At 39.6% G+C, this 26,821-nt stretch overlaps 2 protein-coding genes across 3 annotated transcripts in view; both read left to right on the forward strand.

Annotated features, from left to right (window-relative positions):
- The window catches only part of LOC126364588 (tyrosine-protein phosphatase non-receptor type 13-like), a 400,236-nt gene extending 374,527 nt beyond the window's left edge, over positions 1 to 25,709 (forward strand). For both annotated transcript variants that reach the window (XM_050008068.1, XM_050008069.1), the window contains exons 11-14: positions 1,361 to 1,786; positions 12,326 to 12,449; positions 19,448 to 19,569; positions 25,182 to 25,709. In XM_050008068.1, the coding sequence (XP_049864025.1) occupies positions 1,361 to 1,786; positions 12,326 to 12,449; positions 19,448 to 19,569; positions 25,182 to 25,690 (1,181 nt within the window). In that variant the 3' untranslated portion in view covers positions 25,691 to 25,709. The remainder of the gene's footprint in view (positions 1 to 1,360; positions 1,787 to 12,325; positions 12,450 to 19,447; positions 19,570 to 25,181) is intronic.
- Positions 25,710 to 26,680: 971 nt separating this feature from the next.
- Positions 26,681 to 26,821, forward strand: part of LOC126364572 (kinesin-related protein 10-like) — a 43,835-nt gene continuing 43,694 nt past the window's right edge. Inside the window, exon 1 of the mRNA XM_050008067.1 lies at positions 26,681 to 26,820. Within this exon, the coding sequence (XP_049864024.1) occupies positions 26,805 to 26,820 (16 nt within the window). The 5' untranslated portion in view covers positions 26,681 to 26,804. The remainder of the gene's footprint in view (position 26,821) is intronic.

A 26,821-nucleotide genomic window follows, 5' to 3' on the forward strand; every position in this document is an offset into this window, starting at 1 on the left:
TTTCTGCGAGCAAACTGTGTGCATCTCAAATTTAAGGTTTTTTTCGATATTATTTTTCTCCATCCAATTCATCTATTACAGAATCTGCAGAATATTAATTTTGACCTTTTGTGGTTATCCATAGCTATGCTACCCATACTTGACAGTTCTACAAATAGTGCTGACAAGTCACACAGCAAAGTAGTAGAACCAAAAATAAAACTATTTGCTAGGTACGGGAAGAATTTCAGTGTGGTTGAAATATGCTGATAAGTTTTGTTTTCAGATGATATAGTGCAGATTGTGGACAATATATTGACAGCTGGCCATGAGTGTAAACAAACTAGAATTTTTACCACCAGAGGGGCAATGAGAGGATTTGACAAGCAAGTCTTGTCTCCTCCTTACAGGGCAGTAACCTACGCCTGTGTTCTGTGAAAGCAGAACTGACACATTGTTGTGAGGGTCAGAATTGAAATCTGTGATGCAGCATGATTAGTCACTTCACTGACTTCAAAATAATAAAAGAAAACAACAAGAAACACACTGAATTTGTGGATGGGTACTGCACAATTGCGTATTGAGATTGCCAGATTACTGTTTATGAGGTAGTGAAGGCCTGACCTCTAGTGGTATTTGATGGACCCATAGTTCAAAACATCTGCGAGGTAAAATTGCCACATTATAAGTGCCCACATTATACCCACTTTTGAAAATTACGGCTTACAAAGAAACATAAGTGAGTGCAGTGGTATGTTGTTGCGTTCATACACTTTGTATTGTATTTTACAAACATCTTCCCATGCACAACATATTTCCAAATTGGGCTTTGTCAGGTGATGTCAATACCAATAACTGAAATTTTGTTACATGTTCGATACTAATATGCAGAAAATAAAGCAATTTCAAAATACCTCTGATAAAATAATTCATCTAGAGACAATTCGTTGTGAAACAGTCTATGCTAGGCAATTTTGAGTTCTCACATTTTGATGCAGAATTCATATCTGTATTAGCATTTGTTGCAAAACACAAATTTTTCAGGTCTTTATTTATCACTAAGGATGCAGATGAGAAATTAAAATTTAAACTTAATTTTTTGTGTATTTTTAATACCATATGATTAATTGACTACTTATGTAATATGTACTGGTCTAGAATTATAATTACTGTGTGAAGCACATGACTACCAGTGGACAAATACTGTTATTATAAATGCATAAATAGTTTTTTGGAAATGTTGTTGTGACCATTACTTCAGTTTGAAAACCATTTACTCAATTTCTGAAATTAAGGCTTCAATATTTATTCGCTGTTTGCAATAAGGGATGGATGCATGGTAAGTTTAAGTTTAATTTGAATTTTTATTTATCTGTTACAGAGTTTGGAATTCCTGTGAAAGAATCACCAAAGTGTATAAGCTCACCAGAGCAGCCTAAAATAAAAAGTTCCTCAAAGAAACCTGATGTAGTTCGACTGCACACATTTTCTTCAAAAATCAATGGTACAAAATATCAAGTTGGAAAACCTGTAGATAATTCAGTCAAAAAATTGAGCAAATCAGATTTGTGCAGTACTCCACAGATGAATTTGTCGATACGTTATGGATTCCAAAACAACAAAGAAAATGAAGTTCCTTGTAGACCGTCATCAGTGTGGCGACCTGGTGTCAAAATGGGTACAAGAGTACTTGTACAGCGAGATTTATTTTGGCAACCACCATCTCTTCCAGAAGACACGGTATCTCTGCCTGCCCTCTCTGACTGCTCACCCTGTGCAACTCCGCCCAGTGAAGCATATGTTGTCAGTAAGTCCACATGCACTGTATTCACTATAACACACAATAGGTGACTTATTTGTTTATGCCAAGATTTATGTGAACTTGCAAAAGCAAAGAAAACAGAAAGAGTCTTTTTAGGAGAAAGTGTCACAACCTGTCATGTACTTTTTTTGGTATGAGAGTGTTATCAAAAAATAAGGCCATTATTTTATTTCTAGCTTTAAGATGCATTCTTGGTTTTTCTCAGTTGAAGACTAATACTGACTTGATTTCAAAGCTTGATGGATGTATTTATTACATGTAAGTAATTCTACACAACAGATACTTTTTATGAGGGGTTTCCATTTTTATATATAGGCCTATTCCCAATTGGAAATGGAACTATTCCATCAATATATTTCTTATTTAACCAAATTCCACAATGAATTTCTGAATACCTGGCTCACCATGGTAGACTTGCCCATCCTGTACGAACTGTGATGGGATTGTAATCATGATCATTTCTTTGTTTATGGCTGGGCAATTAACCAGCTCCTCATCAAACTATTGAATATTATGGGGTTGTCTTCACTACAGTCTGGATGTTGTTTAATGAAAAAAGTTTCATCAGTTAATTAAATGTACTCAGACAGACAGTAGTACTGGTGCAGTACACACTCTGTTAACTTTGCAGCAGAAGTTTCATTCCACAACCAGAACTTAACTTGTACCTTAGCCATTCTTCAAACAATTATTTCTCTCTGCCTGCTAACATCATGTTTCTGAGCTCTTATAAAATGTTTACTTTTAGATGTATTATAACAAGTTTGTCGTGCTTCTGTTAATTCATCTCAGGTTTTAATAAGACACTTCAGTGATCTTTTTATTGTCACATCACAACAGGTTTTGTGGCACTGAAAACACTTTCTCAAGTGATATCTGTATAACAATGAATCGTGGAAGAGTGACATACCCTGAAATGCCCACTAACATGAAAAAACTTTTAAACATGTAGAATAGAGAAAATTATACTTATAAGTCACAAGAGCTAAGTAGCCCAGAACATAGAATCCAAAATTTGTTGTCAGAACCAAACTAATAAACTACAAAATGGTGGCATTTCAATGAATGAAGATCAGCAGACTGTAGGGATCCAATGATGATTGGTGGAGCCAAAACAAATTACTACACAGTAATCCAATGGTAACAATATGTGGTTTTCACTGCCACAAAACTGATTGTAATTTTATAATAAAAAGATTAAATATAGCTGAAGCAGCTTTTTAATCCTCAAGATGATTAGTCATAGTTGTGGTTGCCCTGTCTACAAGGTTTTCTCTTAATTCAGAACGACAAGAATCAACAACCACCGCCATATCCTTAGTGTAATTACTTTTGATTTCTTGTTTCCTGTATGTTATGCCATTAGTGAAAGTTATTAATTTTGATTCCAAATTCTCTTTTACATTTTCTAATTTGCTTTACAAAAAATTTTCACAGAATCAACTTTATTACATCAGTCATAATTGATCCAACCCATTTTTTGATCCAACTCATCTTTTGAATAATGAAGATCCTTACTCAGACTTGATTTTACGGTATTAAAAGTCACTGTTGGTTTGGTCCAATTTTAATTCCAACTAAGAGGGCGAGCTGAAAAGTAATGCCTTCAAACTTTTTATTCTGTTCTCAATAATGGTTGAGGTATTACATGTCATGCATATTACTCAATCAACTTTCTCACTTTGCTGAGACAAGTTGCAACCCTCTGCTACTAGAGGACTCTGAATTGTAGCATGTAACATGGTGTGGCACCGATGAGGTCGACACCAGTATCGATCCGAGTATCGTCTTTGAACTAAGCTAAACATTATGTTTTTGCATTCCCGCCATGTCAGTTCTTTGTAAGCCTTTGATGTGTTTCGGTGAATAAATGAACTACTGCAAAATGGGAGTTTTTTTGGTGTAACCGACCCGAACTTCTCCCTCGCTGGCGACCCCGAGTTGCAACGTCTTCTGTTTTCGCCGTTTTACTGTGTCTGCGGCCTCTGCGTCGATTATTTTCGGGTGTATTACATCGGCACAGCATTCGAACAATGACGTCGGCCCAAGCATAACACCGGATTTTGTGATCGACATGCATCGTGTTGCAGGCAATGCACACCCGCCAGGACTGCAACACGATGTCTCTCACTCGATGATTGCACCGATTTCACCAGACGTTTTTGAGCCTGCAACAATAAGTAAGGTTACGAGTGTGCATGACTCCGGCTATCAGATGCCTTTGTTTCCACCACATGTGCCCTCCCTCATTGACGGTGCATTTACCTCTTAGAGATCTCCATGCAGTGCGGGACCAATGCCTTTTTCGGCAAATGCTTTGTTGGGCAACCTACCACTGCCAGGACAATGATTTTCTACACCGCAATCCATGCCGTACCACCTGCTACATGGCAAGAACTGCTTCGTTCACAGGTCAACCTCCTCAGCATCCGGCTACGCCCGCACCTGCCTCGGTTTAGCATCAGCACATGCCTTCCTACTTCGATACCTTGGCCTGACCTCCACCTCTGTCCCACTGCTATGCCTCAGTGTTTTGCGCTACGACATTCACCTTATCCGCACACTGTTTAGAGTGGAGTGACTGTGAACAGTGAAAATTCACACATTCCATCCCACGTTTGACATCATTTCCCACACTGTGCTTCTGGACAGCCCGCATCTCCACAGCCTCCCTTCAACACAGGTGGCCCTGGCTCTGATCATACGTCAAGCTTTCCACGGACTAACACGCTTTCAAACTTTGAACATTTTCTAACCTGTCGCACCCGCGCCAGCTCCAGTTGAGATTTCGCTACCGTTCTCAGCATATCTTGGTGCCTCATCCATGTCGGTCTTCCACGACGCATCAATCCGAACACACCCGCAACGTGTTGAGCTTCCGCAACCACAATCGACACATTACGGTGTCTCACCTGCATCAGCCTTCCACGTTGCGACGGATCGTGCTCAACCACAACGCGTCACATTCATGCTGCTACCCGACCAGCCGTTGTAGCCACACCCCCTGGAGGCACACTCTACTGGAATACTACAGCAACAACAGCTTGTTTCAGGCAGTGCCCCGATGAATTCAACTCAACCTGTTCTTCCGAACATTCTACAACGCTTACCGACGCTGCCGCCATTTAATCCCGACAGGGCAACAACCTGGTTCGAAATTGTGGACGAAGTGTTCAACCATTACAAATTAGATGAGTCAGCCAGGTTTCTGTGCCTCATCACGCACCTGCAAGACCAGGAGGACTTGATTGCTGACCTGGTCGATGCCCCGGACTCATCTAGCCAAAAAGACAGTTCTATGTCGGCTTGAATGCTCAACTGAGGTAGCAATACGGAAAGTGCTCCACATCGAGCAACTAGCCAACAACAAACCTTCCCAGCTCTGGAGACGGCTACGTGCCCTGGTCAGTGCCGATCTACTCTCTGATACAGCTCTCCTCACCATCTGGTCAGATAAACTATCTCCTCACATTCGCTTTGCTGTGGCTCAAAGGTCTGCTGAACCTGTTGAGCAAACAGTGACAATTGCTGACAAGCTACATGATGCATCACTGCTCTATTTCGCCAGCTACTGTCTACCTGACAAGACCCACTTTCAGGCCCATTGTCCTGCAGCCGGATGCGTCCGGGGCCGCAGTGTGCCGACCGTTCCACTCGTTCCGGAAAGCAGTAAACAAGCTACTGGGATGTCACTGGCTCCGACCACAGTCACACCCCCTCCTGCAACTGAGCCTGCTGCGGCCACCAAACCTCGGCCACTGCCACTGGCAATGTACGTTCCACAGGAAATGCAACCACACCACCCGTACTGTTACTTCCACACACGGTTTGGTGAGGCGGCATGGAACTGTAGACCACCCTACTACTTCCCAAACACTTCCTGCGCACAACATTACAGGCACCGCCCAGTGCTACATTCTGTCTGGGAAAGATCCGATAATTGCGGACGACTTTACATTAAAGGAATTTCATTGGGATACCTTTACCTAGTGGACACAGGCACCGATGTTTCGCTGCTGCCTCCGTTCTTAGTGTCATTGAACATCTACCCTCATCATACTTCACTGCAGGCCGTGAATTCAACTAAACTACAACGCTCGGGTTCAACTTCCCAAGTCATCTCACTCTCCACAAACTGCAAACTCGAGTGGACTTTTTTAGTGAAATGGACGAACCTATACTAGGCATTGACTTCTTGCGACATCACAAACTTTCACCGGACTTATTGCGAATCACCGTGTTCCATCACCCGTCTAAGACCCACTTCCCCTGTGCTCCATTGAGCAAACCCATTGATGATATTCTGGTGTTCAGCTCCTCCATCGAGGACAACATTAGACATGTGCAAACTGTTATGAACACTCTCGCGGCAGCAGGCATCGAGACCAACCAGGACAAATTGCAGCTACATCAACCCGCTGTCACTTTTCTTGGTTTTTGGGTCTCTGCCGACGGCATTTCATCGCCCCCTGAGAAAGTACAAACAATACTAAACCTACCCAGACCTGCATCATTCAAAGAGCTCCGGCACTTTCTGAGGACGGTTAATTATTATCACTGACATCTACCTCGGGCTGTGGAGATTCAGGCTCAACGTACGCATGCCTTGGCTGGCACCAACACTTCTGGATCTCGGCCCATTCCATGGACCCATGCTATGACTGACTCTTTCACTGCCCTCAAAAATCTTCTTGCCGAGTCCTGCACCATCACTTATCGTCATCCCAATGCACAGCTTTTCATCACCACAGACACCGGAAATATTCCGCATTTGACAGGGAGTTGCTGGCAGTCTACGAAGCAATCAAGCATTTTAAGACTGTCATTGAGGGACACTCTTTCATTGTATTAACAGACCACAAACCCCTGGATGCGGCCATTACAAACCCACCAGCTGACCTGCCTCCTCGCCGCTTTAGATACATGGACTTCATATCTCAGTTCACCACCGATGTCATACACATAAAGGGTGCTGAGAATATAGTTGCTGATTTCGTTTCACGAGTCAACGCCGTTCATTCGCTGTTAAACCTCTCTGAACTGCCTATTCTACAACCCGCCGACAAGGACACACAAAACCTGATTTCAGACTCTACCTCTTCACTACACTTCATCCGCACCACCTTCCCTGGCATTTCTGGTGAGATCTGATGCGACAACAGTACGGGCACGTTATGCCCCCCTCATCCCAACCATGCTCCATCGAGCCGTCTTCAACGCACTGCGTAATTTAGCCCACCCCGGTGTTTGTGCGTCCGCCCGCCTGATTGTGAAGCGCTTTGTGTAGAGAAAAGTCAAAAGTCAACAAGGACTGCGTCGCGTGCCAATGCTGCAAAGTACACAAGCTCACTTCACCTCCCCCCCCCCCCCCCCCACCTCCCCCTCCGAGCCTTTTTGATCCCTCCTGGGCGTTTCCAGCATATTCATATTGACATTGTTGGCACTGTCCCCCCCTCTTAACAGCTTTCATTATGTTCTCTCGTCTATCGACCGAACAACTCGCTGGGTCGAAGCTGTCCCTCTTCCCAATATTATAGCAGAAACTGTTGCTCGAGCTTTCGTCGAGTCACGGGTATCATGTTTCAGATATCCAACTATCATCACGACTGACCAGGGCAGAAAGTTTGAGTCCGCCCTGTTCAATGATATTTCTAATATCTGCGGCATCCAGCGCATCCATACCACAGCATATCACCCGCAAAGTAATGGGCTAGTCAAGCGCTGGCACCGCACTTTCAAGGCAGCTCTTCGATGCCGCGACTCTCTATGGACGGAGGCCCTTCCCCTTGTGCTACTCGGCATTTATGCAATCTATAAGGGAGACCTCAAAGGCACAATACCCGATTTCGTATACGGCCAGAACATTGTTCTCCCTGGCGAACTTGTGAGCCCTTCCGCTTCTCTCCCTCAGTCTGACTTACCTTTCTTCATGGACCACATCAGATGCCACTTCATCAACCTCCATATCCCTCTGCCTTCCAGCCACGCCTGCCCTAAGGTTTGCGTCCCGAAATCTCTGGACAGTTGCGAGTATGTCATGCTCCGAGATGACACTGTCCGTGCCCCCTTCAACCTCCATATACCAGCCCGTACTGAGTTCTCCGGCGCTCAGCCAACACCTATGACAACCAGATAAAAGATTCAGCTGTTAAAGTCTCTCTCAACAGACTTAAGCCTGCTCAAGTCGAGCCCTCTTCTACCCCCCTTCAGGCCACGACCACACCACTCACTGTCATGGGTCACAACGCTCTGACCATTCCTTCCACATCGGACTCACACACTCGGTCAAGTGACTTCTAGCTCCAGCCGTCGAGCTCTTCTCCGACCTTGCCCTCTACTCCGGTCTCACGCACTCCGTCGAGTGATCACATGCTCCCCACGTCGAGCTTACCTACAATCACGCCCTCACCGCCGGGCCCTTTACCGGCCCTTTCGACCTCTCCCCCGTCGCCTGCCTCGCCCTGTCGAGGTTTCTCATGCCCCCCCCCCCCCCCCCCCAATTTTGAACGTGCCCTAGCTCAAGGTGTTTCTGCCTGTCCCCCCAGACATAATCCACGACAACTCTATAACTCTATAATACTACGTGATGATACACTGTTTGTCGTGTGTTTCGCTTCATCTGGTGCTCATGACACAACCTCTGCCATTCCCTGCCACCTGGTGAAATGTGTTCCCCTCTCACCCGACGTCGACCTGGACATGCTTCGTGTGTTCGCCACGCCCACCGGAGACATTGTCGTCATCGTTCCGTTCCACCTGCAAACTGCCGACTCCCTGGTGCCGCATGACCAGCATGCACAGTACGACGCCCGGCGCGCTTCAATCACTTTCAAGTTCGGTGGCTTAACCTTCCTTCAAGACATCTACCCACACAGCTCCCCAACGACGATGTCGAGTTGACCATGGACCGACTCCTGCGCACTACCCCTGCCGTCGCTATAGTCACAGCCCCCCTCCCCCCCCCGGCCTCTCTAGAGTACTCAGTACTATGAGGGGGGGTGGTCTATGGGCTATGTGGCACCGATGAGGTTTTCGCCAGCATTGATCTGAGTATTGTCTTTGAACTAAGCTAAACATTATCTTTGTGCAGGTCTGCCATGTCAGTTCTTTGTAAGCCTTTGATGTGTTAGGTGAATAAATGAACTACTGCAAAATGGGAGCGTTGTTTGAAGTAACTGACCTGAACTTCTCCCTCAATGGCAATGCATAATGCATTTAGGTCGGTGTACTATAATTAAGTTTCTAACCACAGGAAAGACATGGAGCACCTGATGTCTGAGTTCACTGTCATTGATCATTCTCCATGCGGTACTGACTTGGCCCCATCCTATTTCACCTATTTCTAAAACTTAAAGAACACCTTGAGGGACTTCACTTTTAATAGTGATGAAATGGTGCAAGTGGAGTTGAGGTTGTGGCTCAGTCAACAGAGTCAAACATTGTACATTGATGGTATCAACAAACTGGTCTTTTGTCGGGAGAAATGTGTTTGTCCCCAGGGTGACTATGTTGAGAAATAAACATGTAGACATGAAGAATAAAGATATAGAATGTTAATAAGGTTTGTTTTATTTAACCCTTTCATGGATAAAATTCATTTTTTACAGATTTTTAAAATATTAAGGTGATAAAAGTTTTTTTTTCAGTCCCATTATTATATTTTCACCACCAAAATATTTTTTAAGTTCTCCATTTTTTCACAACAGGAAGTGGGACACACATGTCCCATGAACCAACACAAGATACCTTTTCTGCTGACTGACTGATTTTGTAATTTTTTTTTTAGCCATAAACAGGATTTTGCAGAGAATAAAATAACTACAAATTATACATGCATGTAATCTTTTTATCTGTGTAGAGCCAGTGTAAAAAATATTTATTACATTTCAGTTTTCATGATGCATGATCAATACTTACAAAACTTTACATGCCATGAAACTTGGAAAAACATGGTGTGGCACAGAGTGGTACACCACAAGCAGTGCAAACAACTTTTGTTCTCTTCTCTTTAGAGTTTGTGCTGCACAATTTGCATCGCTTCCTAGTGCCACTGTCTTTCGGTACATGTTTGCCTACATTCATGAGCCGGATGCCATCTGCCACACTAGAGACTCCTCTCTTTGCTGGGAAGAAAGTGGGCATTGATCCCCTCTTTTTCCTGGATGAATACCCATTAATCAATTGTCTTGCTAATCTTTACAAATAATGTCTGCTGGGACACATGTGTCCCACTAACTTTATTTCGATTATAAGATAGTAAAGTCACTAAGAAGTACATTCCGCACTGTATTTGTACTAAAAATGATTATTAAGTTAATAATAAGATGAATTACTTACCTCAGACATCACTGGAAAGTGAGAAATGATGAAAACTGAAGAATGACACAAATAAGTGGCGTTGCAGCGGCCATATATACACGCCAGTCAACAAAAGTAGTCACCGCTTCTCTATTGCCTTTGCAGTGCAGTCCCGATTTTTTTCTTAGGTTCAGTACAGTCGTCCCTAGATGGCAGCACCATGCAGAGCTGGGTAACATACATCCCGACACTCGAACTGGTGCTCAAAGTTAGTGGGACATATATGACCCATCAACCACGAAAGGGTTAAAAAGCTTTAAGTGCTTTCACATAAAAAATTTGGAGCCATACTTTTCAGCATGCTCTTAGACTACTATCACTTTTAAGGTGACAACTGTTTTTGTCTTATTATTTTCTTTCACTTTGCTACTATTTTTGTCCATCTTTACAATTAAATTATCGAGTTTTAACTCCAGATCACAAAATAATTTTTTATATGCATCCTTCATTAATTCCACCAACCAATATTCATCATTACTGATGTTCAACATTCTCTGCTCTAAATATACTTTTGACAATACTTTGGTTTTACATCCACTTCACCTAATATCCCTACTTTACTTTCTGCTTTCTTGATTTCACAATATTCTGTAGGTGATTGTCGATACATTTGTTATCATCCAGATATTTATAAAAGCATTGGACAGGTAACATACAGCACAACACAACTTCTGGAAGTTGGAACACCAGTATTTGTTTGGTTACTATAAAAAATAGTTCAGTTATGAGCAATTATTGGATTTGCTAACTGATATAACACTTTGTAGGAGGTTAAATCAAACAATGGAAAATCCAGGATGGAGCAACGGCAGATGATACACAAGTTGCTATATCATATGTTTTTACAGATATTGTATCAAGGAAAACCTGACACAGATTTAAAAAAAAGTAAGAGTTTGATATGATTTGGGCACTGACTGTTAGTTTTGAATATGTAATATGACATCTGTTGTGGTGCTTTTACATCAACTGACTTGCATAGGTCTTAATTCAATTGCTACCAGATGCAGACTATCTGTTTTCTAGTGTGCCTTGCCTATTTATGTTTGAGAACAGTAGAGAATACCAGAAAATATGGATTTCTGACTTAACAAAATTATAAATAATTATGTAAAAAACCAGTAAATATAGCCCTTATAAAAAGCTAGAGGCTGACATTAATTGATTTAAGTGATTTACTAAGCTTCATGTAAATTACTTGGGTTATTAATTTTCCTAATTTGCTTAATTTCTCAATTAACACATTAGTCCTCAGACCAAAGATATTTTCTAGGTCAGAAAAATTTGGACAACAATATTTCTTGGAATTGAACATGCCGATGAATTAAAATCCATAATTTTTCTGAAATGTGGAAACTTTAACTGCAAATAACGTTTTGGAAATGTAAAACATTTACTTGAAAAAGGGAAATTGGAGGTCTTTAAATAAGCTTTGTCATTTAGGAAATAAACAGCCGTTAGCTCACTAAATTTTTATGGACACATGGCTTTTCAACACGATAAATTAGGTACATATACGTCTTAAAAATGTTTTCTGATGAGCTAACCTTACCATTGGAATTAGCAAAGTTCACATAACCCAGAGAATAATAAATTTAATGACATGTTTCCTAGGTAAGACTTCCAATATTGTAAGTAAATGTAGTATAGTTATTACCAACGTAACAGATGGAAGAAAACAAAATTGTTATCTAAAGAGTAGAAATATAGCAAATAGTCATTCCATTGTGCTGTGTTTCAGATGAAGTTGTAAAAATTTAGGAACAAAGGAGAATGGGATTATTTAAAAAAAAATAAGTCTACTAATTTCAAGGGACCTCTCTGTCTATGTATCATTTTGATGAACTAATTTTTCCCACAGTCTCACACTTTCTCTCTTGCATTTATTTTGCAGCAGTGGGAGTGCTATGAAAAGCTTGAGTGAAGGTCATTGCAAGTTTATCTGTCAGTGTTACTTTGATCTTCGGACACTCTGTTGCAGTATTTTTATGCACCATTATCTCTTGGTACTTATTATTGCAGATTGAGTTTATAAATAAAAATCGTAAGCAAATGCAAAATATCAAGAATAATGTATTTTTGATCAGTGTATAGTGTTACTCATGTTACATAAAGGCTAAAATATCATTGCAAATGGCATTTTATCCATTTCTTTGCCACTTTCAGATTCAAGTATTAGATCAACAGATGAACAGTTCCTTGTCGACTTGCAGGAATCACTCAGCCAATCCCTGTTACAGAAATTTGATGACATGTCATTTGCTGAGGAAAGGGCTTTGACAACAGTTAGGTGAGTAGTTGCAGCAACTGTACCAACAACTGAAAGAATTGTCATATTTACCTATCACTGCACATCAACAAAGTTATATACTATTTATGAAACCTATTGAATTGTTTTGTATGTGTATGTGTGTTTTTAAATTTGCATACCATTACATTTTCTCAGATTGTTTTTTCAAATCATTCGCAAAGAAACAGTGGATTATCCTCATTGCATGCAATAAAGATGGATAGGTTTTGTTGTAATTTTTAAAAATAAGTGTTAGTTGCTGTGTATTTGCAATCCCCCAGGGTTTGTTTCTAGTAGTTGTCACACTATTCCATGTTCATTTCATCCTGACTCATAAATAAATTTAATCTGATTGTATACCGTGCCAGATTTATTACATCATAATACACAGTTTTTTGGTAAAAAATTCCATTAGCCACAATTCATGTATGATCAAAGTAAATTAATTCTGTATGAAAAACAATTTAATGTTGCAGACAATAGTTCTCATAAAAATTAATAAATTATCTCTTAAGCTACATACAATTGATATATATGAACTCCAGGACATTTTAACATAAACTGAAAATGAGTTACTGAATAACTGTGATTCCATGAGACATCACTGTAGAGTATTATTGCAGTCCCTGAAGAATGTTCGTTTTTGAAAGACAAAATTGAAGAAATAAAAAATTTGAGTAAAATTTGCTGACATGTCTGCATAGAAATGAAAGTAAAGTGACACTAGATCTATAACAAGAATGTATGAATAAATGAGTACTATGAATGAATGAATGAGACTGTGTACCACACAGAAAATGATTTGTCACAAACTGACAGTTCACTTTAAAAAATCTAGTACTTCTACATGAAATGAACTTCTGATGATTGATTATTCACTAGAATGTGCAAAACAGAATGGATACGGAAAGACAATTATTTCTGTTTAATTTCATTGGTAGTATTTCCGTGTGCATTGCTTTCCTCATTACCAGTGATATTTGCTTTACTGACTTGATCTTCATGCATACTGCTATTAGTTACCAATATAAGTTCAGTTAATGTACAAGTACTATATCTGCCAGTTTTCAAAGTGACAGCAGATTATATACCATAGCTCATTTCCTGGCCTTAATTTGTGTTAATTCCTTCCATCTCAGCATTTATTCACATAACTACTCCTTTCTTCACTCCATGTCAGTTTTATACATCTTTCGTTTTCTGACTTGTTTATTTTTTGCCGTCCCCCCCTTGCCACATCTGTTACATACAATGGCACTTACCTTTTCACTCTTATTAACTTGTGCATTCCCCAATAATCAGTCTTTCCTTCTCATCCTATCTGGTGAGTCTCCGATGACTGGGGTTCTGGGTGACTTTTCCAAAATATATCCCTTCCCCTAAACCTCTCCAGTCCTTTTCCTTCACCTGTCTTTCTTCCCAATCATCTCTTCTGCCAGAAGAAGGAGCCATTGGCTCCAAAAGCTTGTGAAAGTTCAGTCCTTTTGTGTGTGTGTGTGTTCCCCTGCCGCCTCTTCATGAGTAGATTTTTTTATCTGCCCATTTGCATTACAGCTCATTTTCTATATGATAATAGTCTTGTTCATTCATCTTATATTCTAATTTATTTATACACTCTTGTTATAGATTCAGTGTCACTTTACTTTCATCCCTACACAGACATGTCTGCAAATTTTACTTACAGACCTTTGTTGTTGTTGTCGTTGTTGTTGTTGCTGTTATTGTTGTCATCACCTTCAGTCCAAAATTTTACTTACAGACCTTTGTTGTTGTTGTCGTTGTTGTTGTTGCTGTTATTGTTGTCATCACCTTCAGTCCAAAAACAGGTTTGATGCAGCTCTCCTTGCTACACCGTCCTGTGCAAGTCTCATTCTTCCGAATAACTGGTGCAATCTATATCCTTCTGAATATGTTTACTGTATTCATCTCTTGGTCTCCCTATACAATTTTTACCCCCACACTTCCTTTCAATACTAACTTGATTATCCCTTGATGTCTCAGAATGTGGACTATCAATTGATCCTTTCTACTAGATAAATTGTGCGACAAATTTCTGTTCTCCCCAATTCTGTTCTGCACCTCCTCATTAGTTACATGATCTATCCATCTAATGTTCAGCATTGTTCTGTAGCACCACATTTCCAAAGCTTACATTCTCTTTTTGTCTAAACTGTTATCATCCATGTTTCACTTCCTTATATGGACACAATCCAGAGAAATACCTTCAAAAAAGACTTCCTAAGACATGAGTATATTTCATATTAACAAATTTCTATTCTTCAGAAATGCTTTTCTTGCCATTGCCAGTCTACATTTCACACCCTCTCTACTATATCCACCACCAGTTATTTTGCTGCTCAAACAGCAAAACCTGTATACTCCTTAAGTGTCTTACTTCCTTACTATTTCCCTTACCATCACCTGATTTAATTTGGCTGCATTGCATCATCCTTGTCTTCCTTTTGTTGATGTTCATCTTGTATTCTTCTTTCAAGACAGTGGTCATTGCATTCAACAATTCATCCAAGTCCTTTGCTGTCTGTGAAAGAATTACAATGTCATTGGCAAAACTCAAGGTTTTTATTTCTTCTTCCTGAGTTTTAATCCTGATTCCAAATTTTTCTTTGGTTTCATCTACTGCTTTCTCATTGTACAGAGTGAATAACATCAGGGATAGGTTATAGTGCTGCCTCACTTCCTTCCCAATGACTGATTTCCTTTCATGCCTTGTCTGTTATAGCTGCTGTCTGGTTTCTGTACAAGTTGTACAAGACTTTTGCTGCCTGTATTTTACCCTTGCTACCTTCAAATTGCAAAGAGAGTATTCCAGTCAACATTGTAAAATGCTTTTCTAAGTATACAAATGCTATAAACTTAGGTTTGCTTTTCCTAAACTATCTTCTAAGGTAAATCGTAGGTCTGTATTACACCACATGTCCCTTTATTTCTACAAAATCCAAGTGCTCTTCTCTGGGGTCGACTTGTACCATAAAGAAGACATGCCACATTGCAGACAGGTACTATTAAAAGACACTCACATGTAGCTTTTGGCCATAGCCTCTGTCAGTAAAGAGACACACACACACCCACACACATGACAGCAAACTCGAGCATTTTGAGCTGGAATGTCATTGCAACCAACCAACTGTCCACCTGAATGAATGGCAATCACCAAACTGTCACCAAGAATAAAGTTGGCCACCCAGTGACACAATATGCTTGATTTCAATGGCTGCTTCACAACCCAGGCCATCTAGATCCTTCCCTTCACCGCCAGATTTTCTGAACTACACAGGTAAGTCATCCTTGTAACACATCCTTTACTCCTGTAATCCTTGTGGCTTCAATCTCCATTAACTCACTGACCTCACACCCTCCACCCAATAGTTTCCCCTTCCTCTGTCTTGTCATCCCCTCGCAATCCGTATCTCCACATCATCTTCATCATGTGGCGCACCCCACTGGCATCAGTACCCATGCATCACATGCCTAGCCCATTCAAATGTCACCCCTCCCTCTTGCTTTCCTAGCCAGAAAACCTGCTGTTTCCTCTGAGCTGCTAGCTACCAACCCCTAACCCCTCTTCCTGCCTCCTACCTCCCTCTCTAGGGTCAGATGATGTGGAGATGTGGATTGTGAGGGGATGACAGGACACAGGAAAGGGAAACTGTTGGGTGGAGAGTGTGGAGTCAGTAAATTAATGGAGACTGAAGACACAAGGATTACAGGAGTGAAGGATGTGTTACATGGATGACTTATCAATGTAGTTCAGAAAATCTGGTTGTGAAGGGAAGGATATAGGTGGCCTGGGTTGTGAAGCAGCCATTGAAATGAAGCATGTTGTGCTCAGCTGCCTGTTGTGCCACTGGGTGGGCAAATTTATTTTTGGTGACAGTTTGGTGATTGCCATTCATTGTGGTGGACAGCTGGCTGGTTGTTGTACCAACATAAAAAGCTATGCACTGATTGCAGCAGAGTTGGTATATGACATGGCTGTTCTCACAAGTGGCCCTGCCTCTGATGGGATAGGATAAGCCTGTGATTGAATTGGAGTAGGAATTGCGGGGTGAGTGGATGGATTGGACAAGTCTTGCATGGGAATGTGATCCCTGTGGTGAGGGGTTGAGTGTAGGAGTGGCATATCAGGGATGGGCCAGGATGTGATGATTTCCAGTCTCTGGTTGAAAGAGTGAAGTAACTACAAATCCGAATAAAACTGAATAGTTAATCCTTAGTTTATGCAATACACTGACTGGATGCCTGTTAAATTTCTGAGTGTACACTTGGCTTCCAAATTAACTTGAAACCACTCTATATGCATTAAATGATCAAGAGTCACATTGTACTTTTTACATAAACTCAGAGCATGTGTGAGTGAAAAAATGATGCTTAGAAACTATTATGGAATTTTTCATAGCCCCATTACATACTATACAGTGCTTTGAGGCTGTTGACATGTTGAAGAAAAAAAAGAGTTTTTATGTAGCTGAAAAAAGCAGTCAGATGTGTAGTAAGTGTTTCCAAAAACAATGTAGCCTGTAGACCACTAAGCAAGAAATTGGATGTCATGACATTCTGAACATTGTTTATACTCAATTGCATACTCTGCACAAAAAAACTAAGAGCTACAAACTAACAGAATCATTTCATTATCCTAATATGTGTCATAAAGAAATGATCGACCAGCCCATTGCTAGACTAAGCAAGACTGAAAATACCCATACATACATTGAAGTGTAAGTGTTCAATTGCTGCCACCAGAAGCACACACTACCTCATTAAAAATCTTCAGAAATGTTGTGAAAAACTGCCTGGAAAAAAGGGGTTTTCTATCTAGCAGAGGAATCTGTTTAGTTGTATACTTGTTCAAATGAAGATTTAATCTTTTAACTTATATTCGTATGTTTGTATGCAGATCTATATAATTTAACTGTAATCTTTACTACTGTGTTATTATATACAGCATACATGTTGATTCTTACAGAGAAGATAACAGAAACCAGACACTTCTGATAAAGCAACTTATTTATTTAAATAGCACCATTACCAGTTTTGAGCTGACAGGTTCATCATCAGGCAACTTGTTCAAATTAAGATACATTTTACATTAGCTTTTGCTTTTTATTCCCCTATATGATGAAATTTCCTTGGGGTTGTGGTGCCCTACAACCAAAATCTGACTTCAGACAATGTCTATTTAACTGTGATTGTGCCTCACAATGATTTTAAACAATGTCAACAAATTATCAAAGTGATGATGTTTCAGTTAATTAGGTTGAAAAATCCATGACATTACATTGCAGTGCTGACTTGCTGTGTTAATGCAGCAGCATAGATTACCTGAAGCAGTTTCTTTCTCTTATGATACACATTGGAAGCTATGTAAATGATAAGGGGTAAATGTACATAAATAAATATTACAACAGTGGACATAACATTAATTTCTTTCTATGACTGGTTGAAGGTACTGAATGATTAAGCAAGCTCTTAGCACGAATACCAAAAACATCAATCATGTGAAACCCAATTTGCATGTTTCTCACATGACATACTGAAATCTTCGGATCAGGCAGTCAGAGAGATGCAGTTATTTGCTGATTTTCAAAAAGCAGATGACTTCGTACCACACCTGGTTATTGTCAAAAACTTTGATCATATGGGGGTATCAACTGAAATTTGTGATTGGACTGAGGACTTTTTGATAGGGTGGACACAGCATGTTATCTGGGATGGAGAGTCATTGTCAGAAATAGAAGTAACTTCAGGTGTGCCCCAGGGAAGTGTACTGCCACCCTTGCAGTCCATGGAAATATTGATGACTTTTCAGTCAATTTTAACATCCAACTTTTGTGGATGATTCAGTTATCTATAATGAAGTACTGTCTGAAAGAAGCTGCATAAATATTCAGTCAGATCCTAATAAGATTTCAAAGTGGTGCAAAGTTTGGCAACTTGCTTCAAATGTTCAGAGATGTAAAATTGTGCACTTCTCAAAACTAAAAAAACATAGTTTCCTACAATTATAATATCAGTGAGTTACAATTGGGATAGGCTAACTCATACAAATACCTAGGTGTAACACTTTGTAGGAATATGAAATGGAATGACCACATAGACTCAGTTGTGGGTAAAGCAGGTGGTATACTTTGGTTTATTGGTAGAATACTTGGAAAGTGCAATTAGTCTACAAAGGAGAATGCTTACAAATCACTTTGTGATCCACTCTAGTATTATCATCAAGAATGTAGAACCTGTACCACATAAGTCTAAGAGGGAATACTGAATGTATACAGAGAAGTTCAGTATGAATGGTCACAGGTTTGTTTGATCTGTGGGAAAGTGTGACAGAGATACTGAAGGAACAGACTGGAAGATTCTTGAAGATATATGTAAACTGTCCCGAGAAAGTCTATTAACAAAGTTTTAAGAACCTACTTTAAATGATGACTCTAGGAATATACTAAAAACCCCTGTATATCACTCACATAGGGATCATCAGGATAAGATTAGATTAATTACTGCACACACAGAGGCATTCAAACAATCATTTTTTCCTTAGTCTGTGCGTGAAATTCTTCCCGCACTCCATACATGAATGGAATGAGAAGAAACCTTAATAACTGGTACAATGGAACATGCCCTCTGCCATGTACCTCATGGTTGTTTGCAGAGTATTGAGATAGATGTAGATGCAGATGTAGATGTAGATTGTGAGACAGAAACAGTATAAATAATTCTAGGAGCCAGTTGTCAGGAAAGAATTAAGAATATCCTACACTTTCATTCCTTCTGTATAGATTTTTCACATAGAAGTGAGGTCAGAACAGTCAGTATGGAATCTGAAAAGAATAGTTCATAGAAATGTTTCATGTGACAGTGAATATGTCTGCTTTTCACTTGTACGTTCACTACATGACATACATTAATTCTAGATAGTAGATATTAAGAAGTAACTATTTTCTATGTATACATATGTGTGTGTGTTTTAATCCTCACAGGATATCAAAAGATGACAATGGCAGCTTTGGTATTCAGATAACATCTGGATCTAACGGTGAAATATTTATACAGTCTGTTGTGGAAGGAGGACCTGCAGATAAGCTGGGAGTAGTTCATAAAGGTAATTACACTGTAATGAGGGAATATTGGATCTTTGAAAAATTGGTTGCAAAGAGCAGCTAGTTAGTGGCTGCATACTTTAGTATTGAGAAACTAAGTTTGTTTACTTACATTTCTTTATTAAAAGAAATAATTACTTGACATATTTACAACATTTTCCTTTCCTGTAGTCTGCAGATTCATTTTAAATTCTATTATTCTTAGATAGTTATGCTGTTGTCGCTCATAAGTAATAAATTAAGAAGGAAGAGTGCAGTAATTTGGAACAACTTAATTTCAAAACCTCTGTGTATTAATTATTTATACAGAACAGCTTGTTTTATGTTACCATTATATTAAGAAATAGTAAATTTGGTGCAAGTAACTAAAACTAGCAAAATTAAGCTTTGTTAGAACACTGGAATCATATTTGAATTGATTTATATGCCTGTAAACAACTGTTGTTGAATAAGGCATTGCCAGTGCATACATAATCATATAGATGATTATGGAAATAGTTAACACACACAGGTAAGTCTTTCTGCTCCCGGGATTGGAATGACTCCTTACCCTCTCCCTTAAAACCCACATCCTTTCGTCTTTCCCTCTCCTTCCCTCTTTCCTGATGAAGCAACCGTTGGTTGCGAAAGCTTGAATTTTGTGTGTATGTTTGTGTCTATCAACCTGCCAGCGCTTTCGTTTGGTAATATTGTTTATCTTGTACTCATCACATAATTGGTTTTGTTACACATTGACTACAAATTAGGTTTTAGGGCATAAGCTACAATTTTGTTTGTTGCAATCATGTTTACACTAAAACATCTTTTTCTTGATATACATCAATTCTTTTGTTTCATGTTTTTCCCTTCAGCCATATCTCTGCCACTATTTTAAATTTATTTTCATGTAATATCCTTGTCATACAGTACACCACTGAAAAATATTTTGCCAGCATGTAAAAAATTATTTTGGGCTTTACTGAAATGAGTTCAAGGAATGTTCCTATTTCTAGTTTCATATGACGGTATATATAATCTACTTTCATTAATGTGGACATGCAGTTTGGCATGCATAAGTGCTTTGAGGGTGTATGGCCTGGGGACTGTAAGCATTTTGTGCTCAATAAAGTGCTGTCTGCAAGATGTTAAATTGCTCAAATGAAAATATGAATATTGTGTTTCTTGTGCTAGAGTAAAACTACTTTTGATCCTGCAGAGATTCCCCAAAGAATAGTTCCAGAATGCAAGTGTGTGTGAAAAAAAGGAATCATATGCCACAAACATGAACTCTTTACTCACACAATTCTTCAGTTTCTTAAGGAGACATGAAATTCTTGCCAACTTACTGCAGAGCTTTACTGTACAGATATTCTAACATAATTTATTATTGAGGTATATGCCTAACAGTTTTACGGAAAGCTGGAGCTCATTTTGTCCATTATTAATACCTCTAAGGAAAAAGAGGATTTTATTTATTATCAACTTATTTTCACGGAATGACTGAGCTGCCTTTTCTGTCATGGAACTGTTCATTTATTCGACAACATTGACATCACTATGTTATGAAATAAAAGTTATGTCATCAGTATACATCATGGATTTATGTGAAAATAAGTTGGGCACGTCATTCACACAAACAATAAATGACCCCAGCACAGATCCTTGTGGCACTCGATATTTTAGATTGAGATGGCCATTTTTCGAAAGACTTGCACCTGGCGAGCGGTCTACCTGATGGGAGGCCCTGGTCACATGACAACAACAATATCTTCATTTTTCGAATTTATGTAAAGCATTTCTTTTATGTTAGTCATGTGCAATTTCAGTAGTGCTAGCTCTGTTTCAGTTATTCCACATCTTTCAAGTTTCTCAATTGAAATGCTATATGAGACAGTGTCTGATGCCTTGGTTAGATCTACTAGAGTGTTTTAGGTGTGCACCCTATTTTCAAAACCATGTAATACTGATAATACAACGTCTTGAACTGCCTTTATTGTTGACAGCCAACACAAAAAAATCATGTAATTGGTATTTCATTAAAGTTTTAGTAGTTTCCAGTATCATTGGTAATATTGAAATAGGGGTGAATTTCTGTCCCCTTTTTTGTAAATAGGCAAGACAGTTGTTAGTTTCAGGGAAACGTTGGACTTTCTATTTCAATCTGTTTATTTTGTTTGTGATTCTCCAAAGGTTCTATAACAGACACAGCAGCCTGCTTGAAGCCTTCGTGTCTGTGGAACTCTAAAAACCTCCAGCCCCCCCCCCCCCCCCCCCTCACTCACTCTATTGTGTACATGTAAAATAATATCTTCCAATAATGGCATATCAAGATTAATAAGTAGCAAGTAAAAAAGCAGGTGTGTGATGCATTCTGCCTAGAGAAAGGCAGAGAATACCTTGCAGTGTCAGCTGTTTACTCTCACACTCTACCTGTATCACATGGTGCTGCAACAGCTCTCCATTCTGGCAACTAATAGTGTGGAGGCATTTTACTTTTGTGAATACTTTTCCTGCTACTGATACTATCTTGAAAAACACATACGATCAGTCTTGCTAATTCAGTTAATATTTGTTGTTTCCTTATGCCATCCACAGTGAACACTACAGTGGCAAAGTGTCACTGTTATATGTGTACAAACACAATACATAATACAATGAGGACATGCTGAAAACCAATTAAAAATTAAGTATAATCTTCAAAAAATCTATAAAAACTTTATGAAAGCAAAATAGTAAATTGCACTTAGGTACTGGTAGACCAACACAAAATTCTGAACAGATCCAAAGTCTGATAGTGTACAGTATTATGTATTGTATTATTATGTATCTTCTGTAGAACTGCTAGAGGTATACATGTAACCTGATACTGGTCTGACTAAATTAAAAATAAACAAGTTCATTACTGTCAATGCCACCTTCCCGTGCACTAACATCCCCAATGCCCATGACTTTGCTGTTGTTGAGCACTACGTCTTCCAGTGCTCAATTGACTCCAAACCAACAATGTGTTTCCAGTCACCATGACCAACTATGTCCTCACTCACAAACAGTTCTCCTTTGGAAGGTATAACCTACAAAAAATCTATGGTACTATGCTATGCCAACTTATTCATGCGCCGTGTAGAGAAATCTTTCCTAACCAAACAGAACCACAAACCCCTCACCTCATCCAGATTCATTGCTGATGTCTTTGAGATTTGAACTGAGATTGAGGCCACCCTATCCGCATTCCTCCAGAACTTCAACACCTTCTCCCCCATTCACTTTATCTGGCACTTCTCAACACAAGAAGCCCCTGCACTCGATGTTGACCTCCACCTCAGGGATGGCTGCATCACGCCATCCACATCAGACCTACCAACCACCAACACTTTGACAGCTGCCACCCATTCCAAACTGAGGAGTTCCTTCCATACAGCCAGTTTTCTCATCCACCGTGATGAGCAGTCCCTCTCCAGATACACCAAGGGTCTCACTGAGGCCTTCAAAGACCAAAATTGCCCTCCCAACCTTGCTCAGAATCATATCTCCCATTACTTGTGTTTCCAGTCACCTTTCACCACCAACATACTCACTATCTGACCACAAAGGAACACTCTTCTCTTGACACAGTGCCATCCAGAACTGGAGCAATTGAATCAGATTCTTCACCAGTGTTTCAGTTATGTGGTGGTGTTCCTTGAAATGAGGAATGTACTTCCACTATCCTCCCCATCCCTTCCACTGTGGTATTCTGCCACCCACTGAACCCATGCAACATATTTGTCCATCCCTACTCAACCCCTGCTCCCAACCCGTTGCCTCATGGCTCATATACCTGCAACAGACCTAGAAGCAAGACCTGCCCCAGACATCCTCCCACCATCACCACTACTCCAGTCCTGTTACAGGTATCTCCAACCCATTCAAAGGCAGGGCTACCTGTGCAAGTAGCCATGTTATTTACAAATTAAGCTGCACTTTCTATGTGGGCATGATAATTAACAAGCAGTCTGTCATCATGAATGGCCACTACTAAACTGTAACTGAGAGACAGCTGGACCACACAGTTGCTGAACATGTTGCCCAACATGATGTGCTTCACTTTAATGACTGCTTTACAGCCTGCACCATCTGGATTGTTACTATCAACATCAGTTTTTCTGAAGTGCAAATGTGGGAACTCTTGATACAACGTATCCTTTGTTCTTGTAATCCACCTGGCGTCGCCATTTGCTAGCCCCGTATCCTACACCCACCTATGCCCTTCCCTACTTCCTCTCTAGGACCACTCACTCCTTTTATTCCACCAACTCTCCAACTTGTCTTTTCTCCACCTTCACTTCTTCTCCCTCCCCTTGCCAAGCAAAGCCACCATGACACTGCACCTAGCAGCCCTATCCTGTTCCTACCACATCCTTGCACACTCTAGGAGACAGCACAACATCTTACCCCGCCCTTACCCTCCTATCTCCCCCACCCCCATCCCACTGCAGCAGATTGCTGTTCACGTCAGGCACAGATATGGCTGCATTTTGGCTCCAGCACATGGAGACAGTGGCCATGTGTGTGTGTTTTCTGTTTCAGTAGAAGGGACATGTCTGAAAGCTTAATATTTTTGCAGTCTTTTTCATTGTGCCTTTCTGTGACTCAGTGCCTCCTCCACATGGTGAATTGCAATCTGATGTTTCCACAATGTTGTTATTCCATCAAGGAAAAGAAAATAATGAAACATAAGCATGGGAAAGCAAATAATGGAGAAGTATTAGTAATAGTGGTAAAAGATTCTGTCAGGATGTAAAATATCAACTCAAAAAACAGTATTTTATCCGTTATGGTTGGAGAACACCACAGTTTTTTCCACAAATTACAGTAAGTACTGCAACCAGCCACAAGTTTTCTTCAAATGGTTTTATTGTAGCAGTACTAGTTTTGGGCCCTGAGCACATCATCAGATATTAGCATTGACTTCTTTCAAGTTTTACATCTGTGTCCAAAATTATAACAAAAAGAATTTTTGTGCCGCTTAGTTTTTAGTGTCTCAACTGACTTCTTCCATTTCGAAAATGTAATAATGTCATATGCCAATTGTTGCCAGTACATCATTGTTATTTATATTCCATTTTGATTGCTGTACCTCCCTTGGTCTTGTAGGACATGCCTGTAAAATCTCTTGAGCAGTTCCATTTCCTTTATACCCTCTATTCTCTACCTTGACAATGAAATGACATATTAGGAAAGGTTGTGGGTTTTTTGTACTTTCTATGAGAGTCTGCTACTGCAGGGTAAGTTGACTTTTTTTCTTTCTTTGTGTCATTACAGTTCTATTTTTAAGTATCGCTTCATAAACAAATATTGTACATAATAATTACTGGATATACTGTTGCATGAAGCAACATAACAACTGAACTAGTAGGCATATAAACACAATTTAAATAACTGCTAAGCTTTCAGACAGTGTTCTGCATCCTTGCTAACAAAAGCACACAAAAGGAAGTACATTGTCTTGATGCAGCAACACTGCAGTTAATTCTGAGAAGATGTCACTGCTGAAATCATGTTTACTGCTCAAATCCCAGTTGACTTAAGATAGTATGTGCTTTTCCTAGCAATGTTGGATGCAGATAACATACTAATTGATATGAATGTGTTGCAGGAGATCAGGTAATGGCTGTTGATGGTCGAAGTCTGATAAGTATGAAGTATGAGGAAGCTTTGCATATTCTCCAGACAGCTAGCAGTGTGGTAGAACTTCTGTTATCACAGCCACTGAGCAAATCAGAGGAGAGAAATTCTGACGAACCTAACAGCATTGCACCTCCCACCATAATCCAGTTTAACAATACCCTGTCTCAGAGTGGAAATGAAGATGTGAAACAGACTGTGATTTCTTGTGAAGCAGACGTGCATACGAGTGAATGGAAATACAATCTTGAAGTGCATTCATCTGATATTAGAAACAACTCATGCTGTGATGATAAATTATCTGTGCAAGAAGATACTGTCACTTTCAAGCCAGTGCATTTTCAACCATTTATTTCTGAACCTGCTATGACTATTAAATTAAAATCATCATCTATGGATAATGAAAACAGTGATGCATATCCCATCTGGTGTGTTGCACAGCCCAAGAATACCAGTGAAGAAAGGTGGAGTCAAGTTTAATATGAAGAAATTAGTAAATTGGTAAGCCATAATTCTATCTCTGATCTTTCTCTCTCTTTCCTTTTTATGTAATACAAAGCCCTATTGGCATGTGTGAAGTCTTATATATAAGCTAATGTCTCAAGTGAGTCATTCCTGGTTGTTCGTGTGATTTATTTACTGTGCGTTTGATTTTTAGCATTGAACGTAAACTGTTAGTGTGAGAGTTGGCACCTAGACACACATGAAAATAAAAACCTACGAGAGAATGGTCATGAGTGTCATTTGTGAGATTATAGGTAGCAGCCTTTCCTTGAAATTCAGTTAGAAGTATGTATGAAACACATTGGGAAAGTGAAAGTCAGTGGAACACCCTCTTTCAGGAGTCAGTTTTTAAGTTAGATGATCACTAAGTAGACTGTTGGAATCTGGAAGTATGTGGTATGAAGCCACATCACTCTTTAACTTACCTATGCCATCTAGATGCTCAAAAATAGCAAGAAAACAATTATTTTGTACTTTACTTTGAAATAAATGTTTGTGGGTGCATTGAGCTCTTATTCATTTATGTTTATTTTGTAGTTTTATGTTTATTTTTTCAGTATACCTTTTTGGGAGTGTATTGTTTAGTAACAATTTTTGACCAAATATTAGAGTTTTAATTGATTGTCAATTATTGAAAAGCTCTCAGATTTTAGTTTTGTTCTCCCATTCCTGTTTAAAAATCTATAAAAACAGTCTCTTTTCATTACATATCTAATTTAAGAGACATCACACTCAACATCACAATTCACATATACAAGTAAATAAGTGGTCTATTAGCAGGTCTTGCATTTTCTTTTAATTGGGTTTTTATCAGTGTGCTCTTGTGTATGAGTCAAGCAGTAAGAGGATTATGAGTGTGGGGTACCCCTCTGAAGTCTACTGGAACAAGGGGAGAGTGTAGGACTTCCTCCCACCATGACTACCAACCCAATGAGAAGTGAAACCCTACAGTTACGTTCTTGCTCTCAGTCTAGTTGTGACTGTTGACTGTGCGGTACTTTATGAATCCATCAAGTGTCCATTTTCAACATCGCTGCTTGCATGTGTTGTGTTTGTCAGTGTTTCTTTTTCCTGCTGGTTGATTTACCCAATGGAATCCGGAACTGG

This window comes from Schistocerca gregaria, chromosome 1 (assembly GCF_023897955.1).
Source record: "Schistocerca gregaria isolate iqSchGreg1 chromosome 1, iqSchGreg1.2, whole genome shotgun sequence".
NCBI classification, from domain to species: Eukaryota; Metazoa; Arthropoda; class Insecta; order Orthoptera; family Acrididae; genus Schistocerca; species Schistocerca gregaria.